At 37.4% G+C, this 19,869-nt stretch overlaps 3 protein-coding genes across 6 annotated transcripts in view; 1 reads left to right on the top strand and 2 right to left on the bottom strand.

Annotated features, from left to right (window-relative positions):
- Positions 1 to 467: 467 nt before the first annotated feature.
- On the bottom strand, positions 468 to 3,596 carry lrrc10b (leucine rich repeat containing 10B). The gene has a single exon (XM_079603745.1). It carries the CDS (start codon positions 2,730 to 2,732, stop codon positions 1,509 to 1,511), a length of 1,224 nt encoding a protein of 407 aa, XP_079459871.1. The 5' UTR covers positions 2,733 to 3,596; the 3' UTR covers positions 468 to 1,508.
- A 3,662-nt stretch (positions 3,597 to 7,258) lies between these two features.
- Positions 7,259 to 18,518, top strand: fads2 (fatty acid desaturase 2). Its single transcript, XM_079602795.1, has 13 exons — positions 7,259 to 7,393; positions 8,353 to 8,609; positions 9,918 to 10,028; positions 12,942 to 13,139; positions 13,287 to 13,388; positions 14,232 to 14,357; positions 14,445 to 14,505; positions 15,637 to 15,713; positions 15,822 to 15,919; positions 16,772 to 16,868; positions 16,947 to 17,026; positions 17,113 to 17,238; positions 18,004 to 18,518. Exons 2-13 carry the CDS (start codon positions 8,403 to 8,405, stop codon positions 18,053 to 18,055), a joined length of 1,335 nt encoding a protein of 444 aa, XP_079458921.1. The 5' UTR covers positions 7,259 to 7,393; positions 8,353 to 8,402; the 3' UTR covers positions 18,056 to 18,518.
- The window catches only part of eps8l2 (EPS8 signaling adaptor L2), a 44,607-nt gene continuing 43,233 nt past the window's right edge, over positions 18,496 to 19,869 (bottom strand). For all 4 annotated transcript variants that reach the window (XM_079602785.1, XM_079602786.1, XM_079602784.1 and 1 more), the window contains one exon: positions 18,496 to 19,808. In XM_079602785.1, the coding sequence (XP_079458911.1) occupies positions 19,737 to 19,808 (72 nt within the window). In that variant the 3' untranslated portion in view covers positions 18,496 to 19,736. The remainder of the gene's footprint in view (positions 19,809 to 19,869) is intronic.

The following is a 19,869-nucleotide window of genomic DNA, read 5'->3' as shown; positions in this document are numbered from 1 at the left end:
TACTTCTACTAGTGCTAGCTTGGCTAGCTCTTCCCATCTGTCTCAGATCATGTCAGCTCTGCTCCACAGCCAGGATTCTTAGTGGAAACTCACTAAATTCAGAAACTTAATTGGCCTTCTAAAAACTTTGGCGTGGGATTATTCCTGGTGAATAATTATTCCTGTTTTGTTTTTTTCTGGTGACATTGTGAATATCACTTGGATTTTATTCATTTTGATCTATTTCTCTGAATCACTTTCAATGAATCGCTTCAAAAGAAGTCTACTTCCAAAAATGGATTCACCTATTAATTTGCATAATCACAATTTTTTTTAGCTAATATGTTTTTAGTAAAAATAGGCATAGTTAAATTTTGTTATTAATCACAATTTCATTTTGCAAAATCAAGCCTAATTTTGGAAAACATGCCTTGTTTAATTTTAACTAGATTTCTACTTTGTTTTAGTGTTGACATTGAACATTTGAATCTATTTTGGGAAAATCAAGTATTGTCATATATGTACAGTATATTGAAAAAGTATAGCCTAGTCAGGGCTGGCATCAGAGTCCGACTAGACATGAATCATTGAAACATGTTTGACAAACTCATTGGTTATTTAATAAGAGAATATTTGGTTTCACCAACACACATCGCTGCAATTGCAGCATCAAGTTTCTTATAAACAGTACACTCGTGTCAGGGTAGAGTTCCAGACACACTTACACACACTCAAAAACAAAAATATCTTGAGTCCTGCTCTTAATTAGAAATACACAGCACACAGTAATGTAGTTTTGACGCAAGTTGTGCAGTTTCACAGGCCTTCACAGTTGATTTTTACAAATCACAAGTCTTAAACCCTGTAATTATTGAAGAGAGTCCTGTGTTTGAGGATTGCAGCAATGGTCTTGCCAACAATAATGCCTTCTAATAATAGCAACACTCACTTGTACTTGTGTGGAAAAACTGTTGTGTATTTGCAAAAAGTAAATTCACGGGGTCTTAAGTGAAGCTATATTTAGCTGTATTTGAGAAACTGTGTTACTGATACACTGCCAAATTGAGAGGAAGTGAAATATCCTCTTTTGTTTTTCACAAAAGAAAGAAAGTCATACAGGTTTTGAATGACACAAGGATGAGTAAATGATGGCAGAATATTCATTTTCGGATGAACCATTCTTTTAAAACTCAACCTATCCTTCTACTTTCCAATCAATTACATCAATGTAATGTTTATGTTAATGTTAGCAGATGCTTTTTATTAGAGCGACTTGCAGTCGCTTTCTTTACCCAAAGCATTCTGGGGTAACTTAAGTGCCATAATCAGGGCCCAAATAAGTTCCTCTCCAGTTCATCCTAGGGATTGAACCCGCAACCCTTGCAGTAATACTTCAGATCAGTAAAGTGTGAGGCATCTTCACCACAGAGTTGCAAAAACTGGCTGCTGAAACAAACTGCATTTCTGTTTGCAGACACACTTCATCTTTAATAAGTAGACTACCATGACCCATAGAAAAGGTGCAAGTATCAATTTTGTTCTTCCTCCTCCTCTTCATATTCATAATCCATTTCGGCTCTCTCATACTCTAACTCCGCCCCCTCGTAGCCTTCATACCCCTCCCCCTCGTAGATTAGCTCCTCCCTTTCGTACTCCAATCCGTCATCGTCATACCCAAGCTCTGCTTCGTGAAACGCCACATTTTGTCTCTCAGGCTCCGCCCCTTTATCGTTATCTAGTCCATCCTCATCCGCTGTTGTTGATGGAACCGATCCATTTGTTTCTTTCTCTTTAGCAACTGCCAAGTTTAGGGCGGAGCTCATTCTGAGTTTCTTGAGTATCCCGTGAATGACTGGATTAGCAGCCGCCTCCGCAGCGGCCGCCGCCTCCTCTGCTTCTTTCTCGGCACGTTCTTTTGCCTCTTTCCTCCTCTCTCTAGCCTGCAAGACCTCCTCAGCCCCCTCCCCGACGATTAGCACCTCCTTCCCCACACGTGGAGGCTCCTTCACAGGGTTGTGGTCGTAGGAGAAGAGTCGCAGCGCAGGAAGATGATGCAAGTTTGGGAACTCTGTTATCTTATTGCGGTCCATGTCCAGAATCTCCAGCTGCTCCATTTTGAGGAGCACTCGCGGAAACTCGGAAAAACGGTTCCCATACAACCAGAGTCCTCTCAGGGACTCCATACGACATAAGTCCGAGGGAAGGGTGCGCATACGGTTGTCCCCAATCTGCAGGGAGCGTAGATTGGGAAGGTCGTACAACTGCTTGGGGAATTGCTGGAAGTAGTTGCTCTCCACCCAGAGGCAACGCAAGCTCTGCAAGTTCCTCACTTCTGGCGGGAGGCTCATCAGCCGGTTGCTTCCCAGGTAAAGACATGTGAGATTGGTCAGCTTGCACACTGAGAGGGGAACGTCTTCAATCTTATTGAAGTCTAGTGCCAGGGTTCGCAAACCCTGCAGCCGCGTGATGCGTTTAGGGACGTCGCGGAGACGGTTCCCACAGACGTAGAGCTTCTCCAGGTACTCCAGATCCAGGACTTGACGAGGAAGTCGACGAAACTTGTAGTAGCTCAAGTCCAAAACGGGATCTCCGCTCGCCAAGAGCTCGTCGACTCCGAGAGGCAGCTCCTCGTCCTCCACGACCTCCTCTTCTTCTTCCTCCTCCTCCTCCTCTTCTTCATCTCCATTCTCTTTAACCTTCTCCTTTTCCTCTCCTCCTTCGTCCTCGGCCTCTTTTCGGGACGAGTTGCCCATACCCTCAGCCGGCTAGCCCGGCGTTTGTCCGTGTGTGTGGTGAGAGTGTGTTTCAGGACGGGGTAAGAGGGTGAGGCGGTCTGTGGGGCTGGCCCCCCCTCCCCGTGTCAGTTTCACTCAGTAGGATTGACCCGGCAGTGACAGAGCCAGCACAGCGACACATGGTGCTCTGACTACAGGCGGCTTCCCCTCAGTCCCAGTACAATGAGCTCCAACGTCAGCAAACACGGCAGTGACACCAGCAAGGAGGCATTCTGCGCGTGTGTGTGTGTGTGTGTTATCTTCAAATATTTTATAATTACATGCTATAAAACAGATTATGATAATAATAAGTAATTGTAGTAATAGTAGTAGTGGTAGCTTAGTTGTATAACTGTAAGAGGAATAAAGCTTAATTGTGTCTCTGTAATGTGAACTCAAAGTTTATAGATGAGTGTCAAAGTAGCTGCCATTATTACGTCCCGTTTTCATAGTTAATTGTTCATTTATTTATTTATTTTAAAATATATTGTTTGTTAAAAGCATTAAATGACTCACATTACAGTAACAAACTTTCAGTTTCAGTCTGTCAGTTTTGATTGTGTGAAGGTTGATGCTGAGCTTCTCTCTGCCGACACACGCAGCTCTTGTCCCGGCCGCCCGGTCTGTGGATCCCGGTCTCGTTCACTCGCTGATGTGACCTGGCCGGCGGCAATGTGAACCGAACCGATGATGTCCAACTGTAACTCCGGTTTGCGTGGTCCTAAATCAGACAAAAATCCTCTGGGAGATGTCAAGATGATTAAAGTTTCCAGAAGCGATAGACTCGATTTCTGTAGCCTATTTCTTTCCAACGATCAAACCCGTCTCGCGTATCTTCCTCTCTCTCTCTCTTTCTCTCTCTCTCTCTCTCTCTCTCTCTCTCTCTCTCTCTCTCTCTGTGTGTGTGTGTGTGTGTGTGTGTGGTTCAACGTAAAGCGTTGCCATGAACCGTCTCTCTCTCCCCTAGCAACCAAAACAGGGACATGCGAGTTACACACGATTGTCACGTGTTCCGGGGGGGACAGAGAGGCGGTCAAATTCCTCTCTTCCAAGTTCACGTTATGCAATAGAGAAACGTATTTATTAAAAAAAAAAAATGAATGTATAAAATATTTGATTAAATACATGTATTAATAGCCTATATTAAACATTCGTATATTTATTTTAAAATAAAACGTGATTGGATTTTTTTTTCGATTTTGTTTTAATTATTATTAAGAGGTTTCAACTAACTAGCCTGCATTCATATTTAAAATATTATTTAAAAAAATATTAAAATACATACTAATTAATATGTTACGTAATAACTTTATGCACATGCTTAGCCTACATTTCTCTTTTTATAACGAAAAAAATTTAAAGCATAAGTATATATTAAGGAAATGTATTATAATGCATGGAAGTAAAACAAATAAACGTCAAAGAAAATCCTTCGTCCAGAGAAAGAAAAAACTAGTGTAATTTTTTAAAAACTGTTGGTGTCAGCAAATCCACCGAAACAAATTTCTGTTCTGCTCAGAACGTGCATAATTGCATAATATCTTCACAAAAATAAATAAATAAATGTATTTCACAGTGAGGACAGAACTAATCTGAACAAACTGCTAATTTTAGTGAGATGATTCACTCTCAGCTGTTCTTGGAAAGAACATTCAAAACTAGGATATTTGAATGAAGTCCACTCAATGGACCGGCAGTCTACACTGTTCATGTCGTTCAAAATGTAGGCTACTATACAGTACTATGAACTATTGATCTGTAAAGCATTATATAATGTCATTGGATTAGGCTATTGATGAAGTTATTAGTTTTACCAAAAGTCCTATTAATATAGAGTGCATTTATAGAGTAGCGTCTTCAAATTATGATTTGTGGTGTTGCACATACTGATAAGTGTCTGAATCATGCCCTATATAGGTGTTTTTCTGCTGAAGTGTTGATGTAATGCATCAAAGTTCAGCCTTGATGTTCCACGGTGTCAGAGCAGCACAACCCCCTAGTGGCCACTTCGTGTCATGGACCCTGTGAACCTGAGGGTGAGCGAGCTTTGCCATCGGGTATTCATCGGTCAGAGATCAGTCAATATTTTAGTTTATTATGCTTTTGAAGTTTCCTCATTCCTTTTCTAATTAATGCATATATTTTCAATTCTTCAGTTATGAAATGTTCCATTTTTGTCATCATTGCAGTCATGAAATCAAAACGGACAGTTCTTGTTTTTTTTATGGAATATTGCAGTATTTATTCTAAATGATTTATCCGTGCACATCATTAATTTTTTAATTCATGTGGCCTCATAGCTTAACTTACCCTCCGTCTTAATCTCTTCTCTGATGATGAATGCGGGACAATGTCACTCACATGAGATTGACCAATAGCAAACCACAACCATCAAACCATCCAATCAATTCCCGATGGTCAAAATTAAGTCCCGCCTTACATTTGTTCTTGTCCGAGAAGCCGTTTCACTCTAATATATAGGCAATGGAGAAGGAAAGAATATCGCAACTTCTGTGTCATGCCGACTTTTAACACTGTATTTTAATAAAATATCGCAAGATTCAGGTTTTTGTAAAGTTTATCCTCTTTATTTACACATGTTTTGATCTGACAAGCTTTCTTTACTGAACAGAGGACAATGTAAGTTTTGGACAACAGTGATTTCCATGCACACTCATCGGAGCTGCATCCTGATTTATCATCCTTTGAAAAGTTATGTTTTGCTTCCAAGACACTTGGAAATAGGCTAATTTTCCAACTCCCCTAGAGTTAAACGGTTGAGTTTTACCATTTTCGAATCCATCTCCACGACTGGCAGTAGCACTTTTAGCATAGCTTAGCATAGATCATTGAATCTGATTAGACCGTTAGCATCTCTCTCAAAAACTGTGCTGCCGTACCATGGGTGCAGCAGTGCAATGATATTACGCAGCGCCTGAAAACAGTCCCCAGCTCGGTAACTTCCAACGTGACCGGCACTAAGTTTGTAATATCATTGCGCTGCTGGTACGGCAGCAGTTCCTTGATTATTACGCAGGAATGAGAGGATAGTTCCTAGTCATAGTGACCTAGAAAATCGCAACTTTTCATTTTCTGTCGGTCTTAGTACACGATGTAACTACAGAAGAGTCAAGTTTTGAACAGGAAAAATATCGGAACTCTTTGGTAATTTCTTTGGAGATGCTAACGGTCTAATCAGATTCAATGATCTATGCTAAGCTATGCTAAAAGTGCTACCGCCAGACCCGGAGATCGGCTGAATGGATTCGAAAACTGTAAAACTGTTTAACTCTAGGGGAGTTGGAAAATTAGCTATTTCCAAAAAAAGTGGAGTGTTTAATCAAGAGACAGCAACATAATCCACATCTGGTGGAATGTGGGCCGGATCTGGGCCGACAATGTTGCTGTCTGGCATTAGGATTACTAAGGGTGTGGCACCTAATTAAAATGCATAATTAAAATGTATAAGGTTTATAATGTGTCTTAACCCAATACCCATGATGTAGGCCAAAGGTTTTGGCACATTTGAGCACATTTGAAACCTTTCAGGTCAAGATTACATCATGTATCGCCTGCATACGGTTTTAGGCACGTTTATTGAATGGATTGGAAATATTTAAATGTAAAGATATACCATTAAAATAATTTTTTTACTGGTATATAGAGATTTTTCTTTATAATTTTGAAAAATGTTAAGGTCTGGGAAAATTTAGTGAAAGAAATTGTGAATTAAAGGGAATGCTGCATTTGCAAAAATGTCCTTTTATGAGTCTCTGTACCTGCATTTAATTGAGCATTTATGAGCATCTAATTATCTTATCTTATTTTATCATGAGCATTATCAGAGAATAAATGCTTGACAATGAAGAATCTTTTTATAGATGTTAATACAACTTTTACATGGCGAAATGCAGCTCTTGATAAACGTAGGGAAGAAGTCTGCAGTGTTTTCTTTGCGTGGAAAAGTCCAAAGTTCTTATTTTTTTTCTCATTTGAAATGTTTTAACAGTCAGATCAGTCACCAATCTGTGCCTATTTATTCAAATAAACTTTAGTAAAGGAGTCTTAACATGCAAAATGCTGGAACTGTGCTTATATCTGTATTGAGAATTCATATTGCAACAACTTACAGCTGTAGTTGGTTTGGGGCATTACAGAGGGCATTTTATATATTATATTAGAGCTGTATTCATAAATAACTGATACAATCATGATGCTTTAATTATTTTAAGTTCATCAAAACTCTTAATGAGACATAGCTATTAAAAATAGACAAAGCGTTATCCACTCAGACAAAACTATATTACAGTTCTTTTTTAAATAGGCTCCTTTTACATTATATGTGTGTGATAAAATCGCTGGCATTGTTACAGTATGACTGCACTTTGCCGATGTGGGAGTCGAACCTGAGTAACTCTTCTTTATCACCAGGCTCTCCCCACCCTTCCAAAGTTCTCTCTCTCCTCCTATTGGCTGATGGTGCGCGAGACTGGCGCTGAGTCTGCGCGCTGATTGGCCGCTGGCGCTCGAATGATCTGTTCGGAATTCAGCAGAAGTACAAGTGATGAAAAAGTGATGCTTCTTCTTTCTCGTTCACACACAAACCAAATGAGTGTGTGATCAAAGTGCCTGCTGAGAAGGTGAGTAAATTATTGAAAGTTTGAACTCGGTGTACTTTATTCCTTCTGCTTATGTTATTATATAATAACGGATGCACATGAATTGACATCACTAGTTCATCAAGGTCATTTATTTGAAGAGAAAGGATGATTTTGTGCAGCGTTCAACGTGATTTTTAACGGTTTATTCATTTGTAATGTCCTAGTTGGCAGTTCTGAAGAATCTAGAGTTGTTTTTTGTAGTGCTTTCATTCCTGCTTTTTTTATTTATTTTTTTATGTTACTTTGTCATGCAAAATGGGGGAAAAAAACAAACAAAACAAAAAACCGACGAACGCAAAATAAGGAAGTACCGTATCAAAAATCGTTTGGTACGTGACGTGTATTTCAGCACGACCGTTTGAGTGTATTATGCATAATAATGAGATTATGTGAGCATTCATTGTCTCATTCAGTTGCTTAAATTATTCTTGAACTGACCACGGTATTTAAAGGTAGAAGGTTACATCAAAAACATATATTTTAACATTTAATTTATTTTGAATTGTTCTATATACCGTATTTAATGCATTTGCATCAGACGTAATTGTAAAATGACTGAAAAATGTAGTAATCCCTTTCTTTAATTTTAAATGGAAAAGCAATTAAATTACAGTGATTAATTATGTAGTAACACTGCCTGACAAAACATGTTACAGTGTGGAAATCAAACGGTCATGAACAATGGGCTGTGTCTCATTACCTAGTGAGCTGCCTATCTAGACAGCTTTTCAGTTTCTGCAACAATGTAGACTCGTATAAATTGAATTTAGACTGCACTTTTTTTGATTATCTGACTAAAATTGTGTGGATTTTTTGCATTAAATTGAGCAGAAGTGTACATTAAATGGCATTTTTGCATGTTTTGTCAAGTCAGCCGAATTGTTTTTAGACGAAAAACCTGCAAAAATGTTCATATTAAACTGTTATTTTTGGTTAAGGTGCTTGGTGTTACAGTGCACAGTAAGCAGCAGTCAGAGTCTGATCAGCGATGGGCGGCGGAGGAGAGCAGACGGACCGGATCACCGGGACCAATGGGAGGTTCAGCACTTACACCTGGGAGGAGGTGCAGAAACACACCAAGTTTGGAGATCAGTGGATCGTGATTGAAAGGAAGGTTTATAATGTGAGCCAGTGGGTGAAGAGACACCCCGGAGGACTGAGGATCCTCGGACACTATGCTGGAGAAGATGCGACGGTAAAACACTCAACTGAACATGTTTACATTTAAACACATGGAAGAACTTTTACATACACCAGATAAAAACTAAAATAAAAACAGTGGTTGCAGTGGTTTTCTGAAATGAGGAGGCAAAGTCTTTATAATATATATATATATAGACACATCAAAAACATATATTTTAACATTACATTTTTATGTTAAATCCACTATTGTTTTATATAGAAGGTTGTATTGTAAGGCTGACATATACTGTATATATATATATATATATATATATATATATATATTATATATATATATTTATATATATTCCAGTTTACTTAATGTCAAATTTTCCTGGTTAAAAAATACAATACAAACCTAATACAATTCTATTTCGTATTTTAACATTAACTATGTAATTAATCCTCTATTTATTCAAACCAAGTATAAATCTCATCAATTAAGTTTTTTAAAGCATTTTTACATCCATTCCAAAATAATAACCAAAGGCAATAACAATTTAAACAAATTTTTAAACAAAATTGTTGTTTAGCTGTTCTTTTTAATAGTCGACTTATTTTCGTATCATTCGTCAGTCATCAAAGCTCGGTAAACACTGGTCACTAGCTAGTTTCCATCACACTGTGTTTATGCGCATTTTGAAGTATCGCATCAGAAGCGAATGATGGAAACGCCAAATTTCGGGGGAGAAAATCCCTTAATTCACATTTAAAAAAAATGTACGCTCACTTGAGTTTTTTTTTTTTTTACTTATGCGAATAATGAGGGATGGAAACAGATTTGCATTTCTGCTGATGGTGTTTTATTTACTGTTGGTTACTAGGTTACGAATACCACCGTCACCCGCTCGGACAACTTGATGGAAACGCACCTAACTCACATTTGTTTTTTGGGAACTTTAAAAAGATTCACTTTACGTTTGGATGGAAACCCATGAAGATGTAACTTTAATATCACAAAGCTGATTGCTCACTATTTTTCAGGTTTTATGTTGACGTGCGGTGATATCTAAGTCGCTGAGTTGTTTACTTTTTAACTAGTCTTCCCATTAACGCCATAATGGTGTTCATTCAGACCAGTTCACGAACAAGGAACTGCAAAAATTCGGGATTACTACAAAACAATGATTGCCTAACTAGACAGCATTTTAAGCATATGTTTAATGCCACATAATGCTGTCTATGTAGGAAGCTCATTCGATTTGAAGAATTTCAGGAAACAATCTTCAAGCGTTTATTTGTTCTTGTGTAGTTTTAATTGTTCCAGATAAGCTTCAAATAAAGATTATCAGTGTTGAATATGTTTTATCTTGTGTGACAGGAGGCGTTTACTGCATTTCATCCAGACCTTCCGCTGGTGAGAAAATACATGAAGCCGCTGTTAATCGGGGAACTTGAAGCATCTGAACCCAGTCTAGACCGGCAGAAAAATGTGAGTATAGAGACTTAAAGGTAGGGTAGGTCAGAATTGTCTAAAAAAAACTTTTATTCAAATTTGTTTAAACTGTCTTTATATACCAATGCATAATTAAAATGCAAGTACTCTGAAATAGAGAGTATAAAAAACCGAGTGGCTCTAGTGTATTTAATCTTCAATAAACACAGCTCATTAATTCCATTCACTCCCACCTAAAAACGGGTGCGCGACTGCACGCACGTGGGCAGAGCCAGTAATAGCGGCGGTAGTCATGGCGACGGAGAGTGACAGTCACGCAAGCCAATCCTGTGATTCGTCCCGAATGGAAATAATGAGCTGTGTTTAATGAAGATTAAACGGTCTAGAGTCACTCGATTTTTATACTCTTTTTATCAGAGTACTTACATTTTAATTATGCATTGATATATATAGAAAGTTTAATCAAATTTGGTAAAAAGTTTTTATATAAATCCTACCTACCCTACCTTTAACTAAAGAGTCTAACTCACCTACACAGAAAAGATTCATAAAACCTGTGAGCTTTCGGTGTAAAATATTGCCTTGACACCTTAGTCACTTAGAATATGAATTTCCATAATATATCTGGGTTTTGCATATTAATATTTATGATGAATTACTAGTAAGACATAAAAATAAATAAAGTGAGAAAATGTACATGGCCAGACCTTAAATGATACACAGGTGAAACTCGAAAAATTTGAATATGGTCCAAAAGTTAATTTATTTCAGTAATTCAACTTAAAAGGTGAGACTAATATATTATATAGACTCATTACATGCAAAGTGAGATATTTCAAGCCTTTATTTGTTATAATTTTGATGATTATGGCTTACAGCTTATGAAAACCTTTTCACAATACTCTAATTTTGAATTTGGGGTTTTCATAAGCCCATAATCATCAAAATTATAACAAATAAAGGATTGAAATATCTCACTTTGCATGTAATGATTTCTATCTAATATATTAGTTTCACCTTTTAAGTGGAATTACTGAAATAAATGAACTTTTGGACCATATTCAAATTTTTCTAGTTTCACTTTGTATGATGATCTTCAGGTGTGCCAAATCTAAAGTTGAAAAGTCACACAGAAAGTTCAACTGAAATTCAAATTGCGATGACAAGAAGTGGAATTTACTGAATTACAATTCAAAGAAATGTATCAGGTCATTGCATTCTGGGAAACAAATTCATCTGTCTTCCTGTAAGACTTATAAAACGTAAGACATAGCTTTCTTTTTTACACTTTAAAACCAGACTGTCAAACGATCTTAATAAGTATGAACTTCCCTTTTCTAAAATTTGTTTTTGCAGTTAAACAACATATTGCTTGTGATTTTCCACATTTGTAAGTCTGCTTAGATAACAGCATTTGCTCAGTGTTACAGTCATTTAAATTTGCATTGCATTTGAATTCAACTTCCTTTAATTCAAATTCTACGTCCTGTTTCCTACCTCAGTTCATATTGAATAATTGAATTGGAATTTAACTCTTTCCGCGCCATTGACGGAATCTTTCTAGCTTTCCGTGTTTTTAATGTTATATGGTAGGGGGCGCTATATTACACATCTTCTGAAAGAGTCTCCTGATCAAAACACAGGAGAAGAAGAAGCAGAAACAAACGCTGATTGCTGACGCACATGTAAAATAACACTATCGTCAACATTAAACCGCATATAAATCCAAACTGCCTAATGTTACTGAAAGAAATGTCCAGATCGAGCTCTAGGACTGTGAAGCTTTGGAGGTGTTGATGGACTCGATCTGTGTTTTGATCATCGTTATGAATCCCATCCAGATGTGATTTTCTCAGATTTTTGTTCAAATTTTTGTAATTTTATTTATGTAACTTAATGTAAAAAAAACATTAATTTTAAATAAAACGTTTTTTTTTTTAATGCAGAGGCTCTTTCTTTTGATATATTGCATGTTCAGATATTCATACAACAGAATATTTTCGGGGCCATGAAACTTTTGTAAAAACAATAAAAAATATTGCCGTTGGCAGGCAACTTTGTTCAAAAACAAGGGAAAGAGTTAAAAGGCATTCTCAATTGACCGTTCACAAAGACCCGCCCCTTTTAGTTACTGTCGCTATGTCCGACAAGCTACGCCGCTCTCACACACACACCATGTTCTCACGCAGTGAAAAATACATCGCGGAGCAGAGAGGACACTGACAGACACAGACCAGCTTACTTTTGATATTAAACAAAGTCTCACCTTCCAAATTTGGTCATTTTTTTAAAGAAATTTAAACAGTAAATACCGTTTTGTGGCTCTTTAATGTGTCGTGACAGATCTCTGTAGAGCCTCAGTTAAAGCTGCTCGTGAACCGATCATCTCTTCCTTCTAGTTTATTTATAGCATCAAATAAACATGAATGAACATCAGAAGGAATGTTGTTTTAACCGCGGAAAGGCGTCAGCACACTCCGCTTTTCAAGTTCAAATCCTCCCATGTTAATCTACTAACTCTCCTGACTGCTTTGTCGGACAAAATGGCGGACGGCGAAGTATGATTGGTCAGATCACCTGTCAATCAAACTCCCTGCGAAGGGTCAATTCAATACTGAACGTGCTACACAATAATAATAATAATAATAATAATACATTTAATTTTTAGGCGCCTTTCAGACCACCCAAGGTCACCTTACAACAACAAAAATTAAAAGTAATTAAAAACAACTAGCAAAAAAAAAAGTTTATAAATTATAGGCTATAAATTAATATCTTGAAAAGATGAGTTTTGAGTAGGGATGTTATTGTACCAAAGACATGGGTCACGAACACCAGTTTGGTTGTCACTCCTCTTCTGAGTCATGCATGCACAAAGTTATTTTTAACACTAGCTACAGTTATGTGTCCATCTACCTATTTTCATCAGGATTGTCTTTTCTCTGTCAGGCCGCTCTCGTGGAGGATTTCCGAGCACTTCGTGAGCGTCTGGAGGCTGAGGGGTGTTTCAAAACCCAGCCGCTGTTCTTCATCTTACATCTGAGTCACATTCTGTTCCTGGAGGCCATCGCTCTGATGATGGTGTGGTACTGGGGAACCGGCTGGATCAACACGGCCATCGTTGCTGTTTTACTGGGCACTGCACAGGTAACGACTGACACGGTGCGACATGGTCTTTAAACCATGTTAAAAAAGCAGCAGGGTTATATTAAATATGTTGGATGAACTATATAAATGCTATAATAAATGCTAATTCGTGTTTTTGTTTGCTTTTTTGTTTTAACGTGTCTGTAGTCGCAGGCTGGATGGTTGCAGCACGACTTCGGTCATCTGTCCGTGTTTAAAACCTCTCGATGGAATCACTTAGTGCATAAATTTATCATCGGACAAGTGAAGGTACCAACATGTTCTCGAAACATTTCATTTATTAGGAACCATAATTATAAAACGGTTCTTCCACTAACTGATACGGTTCACTAGCCTAGATGTAGACCATTTGAATTGAGTATACATTATTGTCCCATACTTGGGAAATTTGTCTTGGACTCAGTAACACAGCCATCTACAGTAGATACTCATTTTATATAACAGGTTTAAACATATACCACAAAATTCAATGATTTTTTTTTCTTTCTCTAAAATCCAAATGATTAAATTCCATGTTTAAAAGTCTTACTGGGGTGTTTAAATAAAACTGAGGGTTAGTTCCTTCATGACATTTGCACATTGTAAATGCATTTACAACTTTAAAAGTGTGATTTCATTTGGAAATAAATGCTTTTTTAGTCTGATTGAAATCATACAATGACAAAAAAATTAAAATTGAAAAGACTAGTTAAAAATTGTAAGTTGCCCTAGCAGATCTAGATATTAGTGGCCTTGGAAAGCTGACTGAATTCACAGTCAAAATTCACTAAATAAAATCCATCCAAGATGGAGGATGAAGCGAGAGAAATGCTTATAAATTATAAGATCAATATAATTCACTCAATACCTCAATGCAGTCTAATTGAATTTGTTTGTGCTCTGTATTTTTATACTATTTATGCTACTTATTAGGGTATCAAATATCATTAGCTTAGTAACATGCTAAGATCAAACTCATCTACCATGTGCTTTTCCATGAAAAAAGTAGATGTGTATATAGCTTCCAAATTGGTCACTAGTGCAGTTCTGTGTGAGCATGTTAGCATGTTGTACATATGTGATGTGTGTGTGCTTGAATGTGCCCGTCTTCAGGGAGCGTCTGCGGGTTGGTGGAACCATCGCCACTTCCAGCATCATGCTAAACCCAACGTGTTCAAAAAGGACCCGGACGTCAACATGCTCAATGCGTTTGTAGTTGGGAAAGTGCAGCCTGTGGAGGTACAAACACACTATCCTCAGGAAACATACATGAAGAAAACTCTAGATTGACTCTGATTTGACTCTTTCTGTCTGTCTTTACTACAGTACGGCGTTAAGAAGATCAAGCATCTGCCTTACAACCATCAGCACAAGTACTTCTTCTTCAGTAAGTGAGTTTATGCCACAGTGGCTCCCCAGGAATGTGTACAGGATTATATCTTGATTTAGATCGTAAAGGATCCTAATGAGAATCAAATAAGAACATAATGTTGGGTAAACCTTACATTATGGGGACCAAATGTCCCTTGTCCTTGTGGGGACATTTGGTTTTTGAGGAAAATATTCCAGGATTTTTCTCATATAATGGACTTCAATGGCAACCAACGGGTTGAAGGTTCAAATGTGAGTTTCAGTGCAGCTTCAAAGTCTCGGCACGATCCCAGCCGAGGAATAAGGGTCTTATCTAGCGAAACGATCGGCCATTTTCTAAAAATAAATAAAAATTATATACTTTTACACCACAAATGCCCATCGTGTACCATCTCTGAGATGCGCCACGCATTAAGTCATCACGTTGGAAAGGTCACACGTGACGTAGTCGGAAGTACCGACCCAGTGTTTACAAGTATGATGTATGTATGTTGAATGACACATATTTATATGTATGTGTGTCAGTTTATTGTTTAAAATGGTCCTTACGTGTGCATATCCTGGATGTTTAACGATGTCCAACGTGATGACGTAATGCGTGGCGCATCTCAGAGATGGCACAAGACGGGCATTTGTGGTGAAAAAGTATATCATTTTTATAGAATTTTTAGAAAATGGCCGATCGTTTCGCTAGATAAGACTCTTATTTTTCGACTTGGATCGTGTCAAGACTTTGAAGCTGCACTGAAACTCACATTTGAACCTTCAACACGTTCGTTGCCATTGAAGTCCATTATATTGAGAAATGTTTTCTTCAAAAATGTTAATTTCTTTTCGACTGAAGAAAGAAAGACATGGACATCTTGAATGACCAGTGAGTAAATTATCAGGAATTTTTTATTTGAAATTGAACTAATCCTTTAACAACAATAACCAACAGCATAGCAGATCTATTCCACCAATAGCAAACATGTAACATTATCATATCTATTACCATGCAAAATACTCCAAGTGTTGTCATGACAGAAATATATATATATATGTTATTTCACTAGAAACATCTCGCTCAGGTCCTGGTTACGATAGAAACAAACCATCAACTAGGCTCTCGATGTTGAACGTCTCTCTCTCTGTCACTCTTCCTCAGTTGGACCTCCTCTGCTCATTCCAGTGTATTTCCAGTTCCAGATCTTTCACAACATGATCACACACGGCCTTTGGGTGGTAGGTTACCAGGATCACTTTGACTCTTGCTGTGTTATTGCAGCTGTGTGTGCTTTTATAAGCACTTTCTTTGTCCTTATCTTATCTCCTCTCGTCTTATCTTTTTAGGACCTTGCGTGGTGTATAAGTTACTACGTTCGATACTTCCTGTGTTACACGCCGTTCTACGGTGTGTTTTGGTCGGTGATTCTGTTTAATTTCGTGAGGTACGAAACATCATTTTATCTACTACTTCTGCTTTAAACATGTTTTTGTAGATTTTATATTCCAAGTGCCTTTTCAATGGATGAGAAGCACCCGTACAAATACACACACTTACAAAAAAAATGTTTTTTGCACATGTACCATCTAGTACCATGCTTTTCTTTCACTTAACAAATGCATAGTTAAAAGTACAAACATTTCATGTCATAAAAACAATCAAAATTTCATGTTAAAAATCATTAAAAAAAATTCTCTATGATTTGATTTAGTATGAGAGCTGCTAGATGAATGACTACTATTTATACAAAACAAGAGGTATATAAACATTTAAATATCACCCAAGGCTTTTTTTTTTTCTCAGCCTTTTGCTTCTACTCCAATTCATTGTTGCAATATAAACATTTTACACAGCGGCTGTAATAACTGATAGAACTGACAGATTTCATTTTTCATGAACACAAAATGTTAAGTAAAACTATAAAGAATATGTTGTATAGTGCATATATTTATTAAAATGCCTAGCTGCTTAACGAGTGTAGACATTGAATGGCTTTCCTGAGGTAAATATAATGTTACATATCGTTTGCAACATATTTTATGATGCTAACAAAGCCATTAAATCAGTGATTATTGATGTACAAAGAGTTGTACTTTTTAAAATACATACATTTTAAAGCAATGAGACATTTGTGTGAATTTTACTTTGAGTGACATTAAATTCATATTTTATTTTTGTAACACTGGTTTCGCAAAAATGAGTTTGAGACCAAACCATAATTGGCAGACCCCCTGTCACATGATAAGTCAAAAGTCACATGATGTGGGTATGAATGCGTTGCTCCTGTGTGCCGCAGGTTCCTGGAGAGTCACTGGTTTGTGTGGGTGACCCAGATGAGCCACATCCCCATGAAGATCGACTATGAGGAACACCAAGACTGGCTCAGTATGCAGGTACTGACCCATCACAGCCTCACTGGCTTTCCAAACTAGTCATTCTATCATGTCAACGCTTACGTTTCTCTCATTTAGCTGGTCGCAACCTGTAACATTGAGCAATCCTCCTTCAACGACTGGTTCAGCGGACACCTCAACTTCCAGATCGAGCACCAGTAAGAAAAACCCAAGCACACTTTCTGTGTGTTTATCTATCAGTGTATCTTCGGCATTTCATAACTGCGGTTTGTTCTTGTCCCAGTCTCTTCCCCACAATGCCTCGGCACAATTACTGGCGCGCCGCCCCACACGTTCGAGAGTTATGTGCCAAATACGGAATCAAGTACCAGGAGAAGACCTTGCACGGGGCGTTTGCGGACGTCGTCAGGTACAACACACACACACACACACGCGCGCGCGCGGCCGAACATCTTGTGGTTTCACCTTCAAAAGAAGCTCTTGCACTGATTCAGGAACTGTTCCTTTAAAAAGTTGACATTCACAACCAATTGAACATGTTATGTGATGTTTTCTGAGTAAAACACTATATGTGACTCTGGATCACAAAACCAGTCACATGTCGCACGGGTATATTTGTGGCAATAGCCAACAATACATTGTATGGGTCAAAATGATACATTTTTCTTTTATGCCAAAAATCATTAGGATATTAAGTAAAGATCATGTTCATCATACAAAAGATATTTTGTAAATTTCCTACCGTAAAGTGAATGCAGCACAATCGTGAACATAAATGCACAGCTTTAAAGAAGATTTTCTCAATGTTTAGATTTTTGCATCCTCAGATTCCAGATATTCAAATAGTTGTATCTCGGCCAAATATTGTTCTATCCTAACAAACCATTCAACAATGGAAAGCTTATTTATTCAGCTTTCATGTGAATCTCAATTTCAAATTTCACTGGTTTTGTGGTCCAGGGTCACATATAACGAAAAAATGTAGGGCTAGACTTGTTTTTAAACGTGTATCTGTGTATTGATGCCAAAGATTTCTCATTGAAAGCAATGGAGTGTCCCGTGTGTTATAAAAGCGACGGCAAGGGGTCTTGACCAAGCGTTGCGACTGAGAACGTGTTGTATTTCGTGTGCATTTACTGGCAGATGCTTCACCGTACTATTCTTCTCCTCTCAGGTCTTTGGAGAAATCCGGAGAACTCTGGCTGGATGCGTACCTCAACAAATAAAACCTCATTCGAGAAGCAAAGAAATATCCACCAATCAGAGCGAGGATTTCTCAGACTAGACATCAACTAAACCACCAGTCAATCAGTTCACTAAAATGACGTTTAGCACTTATTTTTGATATTGAAGCGTAATTGTGGCACCTTGAATGTGTTTTTAAAGACTGATCTGAAGATGTGTGTCTCGCTCCTAATAAAGGATGTATTTGAAGGTTACGTGGATGTGCATTAATGGTCGTGAAAGTTGTGATTGCTGGATTACAATCGCTGCATTTTAGATTTGCATAGTCGCTAGATGCGTTGAATATTGCGAGGGTAATTTTTGAGGCACAGTCTTTTATTAGTCACTTTATTTCTTAAATTTACAATACAGTGATTTGTTTTTATAAATAACATTTGGACAAGCTAGCAGAGGATAATACTAAGAGGTTGTACTATTGTTGTCTGATTAAACTGATTAAACCTCGTCTGTGTATTTGAGTTTTTTTCTCTGTTGCGTTTTAAATCACATACTGTAAGACCAAACCAAATTATCCTTCTCTCTAAACGCCCTTTTATACAAATTACAAACACTTGTTCAGTGCACAGTGTTGACAAGAGGAAGAAAACACACGCATGAATGCATCTGATAAATTTACTGTTCTCGCTTCATTCATTCGTCATAACTCTCAGCATCAGGACACATGCGTGATGAGACAGACTTGAGCACATTATTTACATGTGTAGCGTGACTGACTGCAATCACACATCAAACCCCGAGAAGACGCTCACTCCGCTCAATCCTGTGGACACGGTGAATCTCAGCCTGGCAAGAACATGGACGGGTCACTTTAACCACAAAACTGAAATTTAGCTTCAAATTTCACTTTGTTTTGCAATTCACATCAACTTAAACATATTTTTGAATTACTGTGATGTGAAATATATATATATATATTAAATTGTATTGTACTGCTTTTCATTTATGCTGATTTATTGCTTTTGTTAAAAACAATTATGAATTGAGAAAAAGAATTACTGGGAAAATGTCATGAATTTAAATGCAAAATAACTCAAAAAAGTACATTTTTCACAATTTCATTTTTCTTTTGATTTTGAGGTCTGAATAACCGAATAAAGATTACAGGAGAAAAAATATATATCTGCATTACTTTGAGAAATTGAAGTTAAAACGTCATAAAAATGAAAAATCACAACACAAAAAAATGTATTAATGGTAGGCCTACTAATCTTTTTTTTTTTTTTTTTCTTCATAACTATATTTTTTATTTTGAGGAATGAATAATTGAGAATTAAAATTACGAGAGAAAAAATATGTCATGGAAATGTAGAATAAACGTTTCTTTTGTTTTGAGGTGTGACCTGTTCATGTTTTTGTGAGATTCAACTATACATTGTTTTCATGCAATAAAGAGTCTTAAAAGCTTACATGTGTTTTCCAGCATGAACAAGATAATGCATGCGGATACATTTGTACATACACTAAATAACAATAAAAGCACCGACAATAAATATACAAATTAAAAAATATATTGAATTAGACGTTTGGTCGACGGTGTGGCAGAATCTACGTCATCTAAGTTCATTGGTGGGTTTGCTTGACAGTCACTGTTGCCAGGGGACAGTTTGATTGACAGTCACTGTTGCCAGGCGACGGTTTGATTGACAATCCGTGAAAGCTCATTCATGGGGCAGATTCGATTTTCTCTTGCTGTTTCCTCATAATTTCCTGCAATTCGGAGTCTCCTCGACTCTTCTGATAGAGAGAGAAAAGACAAATCAGACGAATTCTATACGTTTCCCATGATGTCAGTGTG

The sequence above is a fragment of the Phoxinus phoxinus genome (genome assembly GCF_949152265.1).
Source record: "Phoxinus phoxinus genome assembly, chromosome: 25".
NCBI classification, from domain to species: Eukaryota; Metazoa; Chordata; class Actinopteri; order Cypriniformes; family Leuciscidae; genus Phoxinus; species Phoxinus phoxinus.
This window is presented reverse-complemented; position numbering and strand designations above follow the sequence as displayed.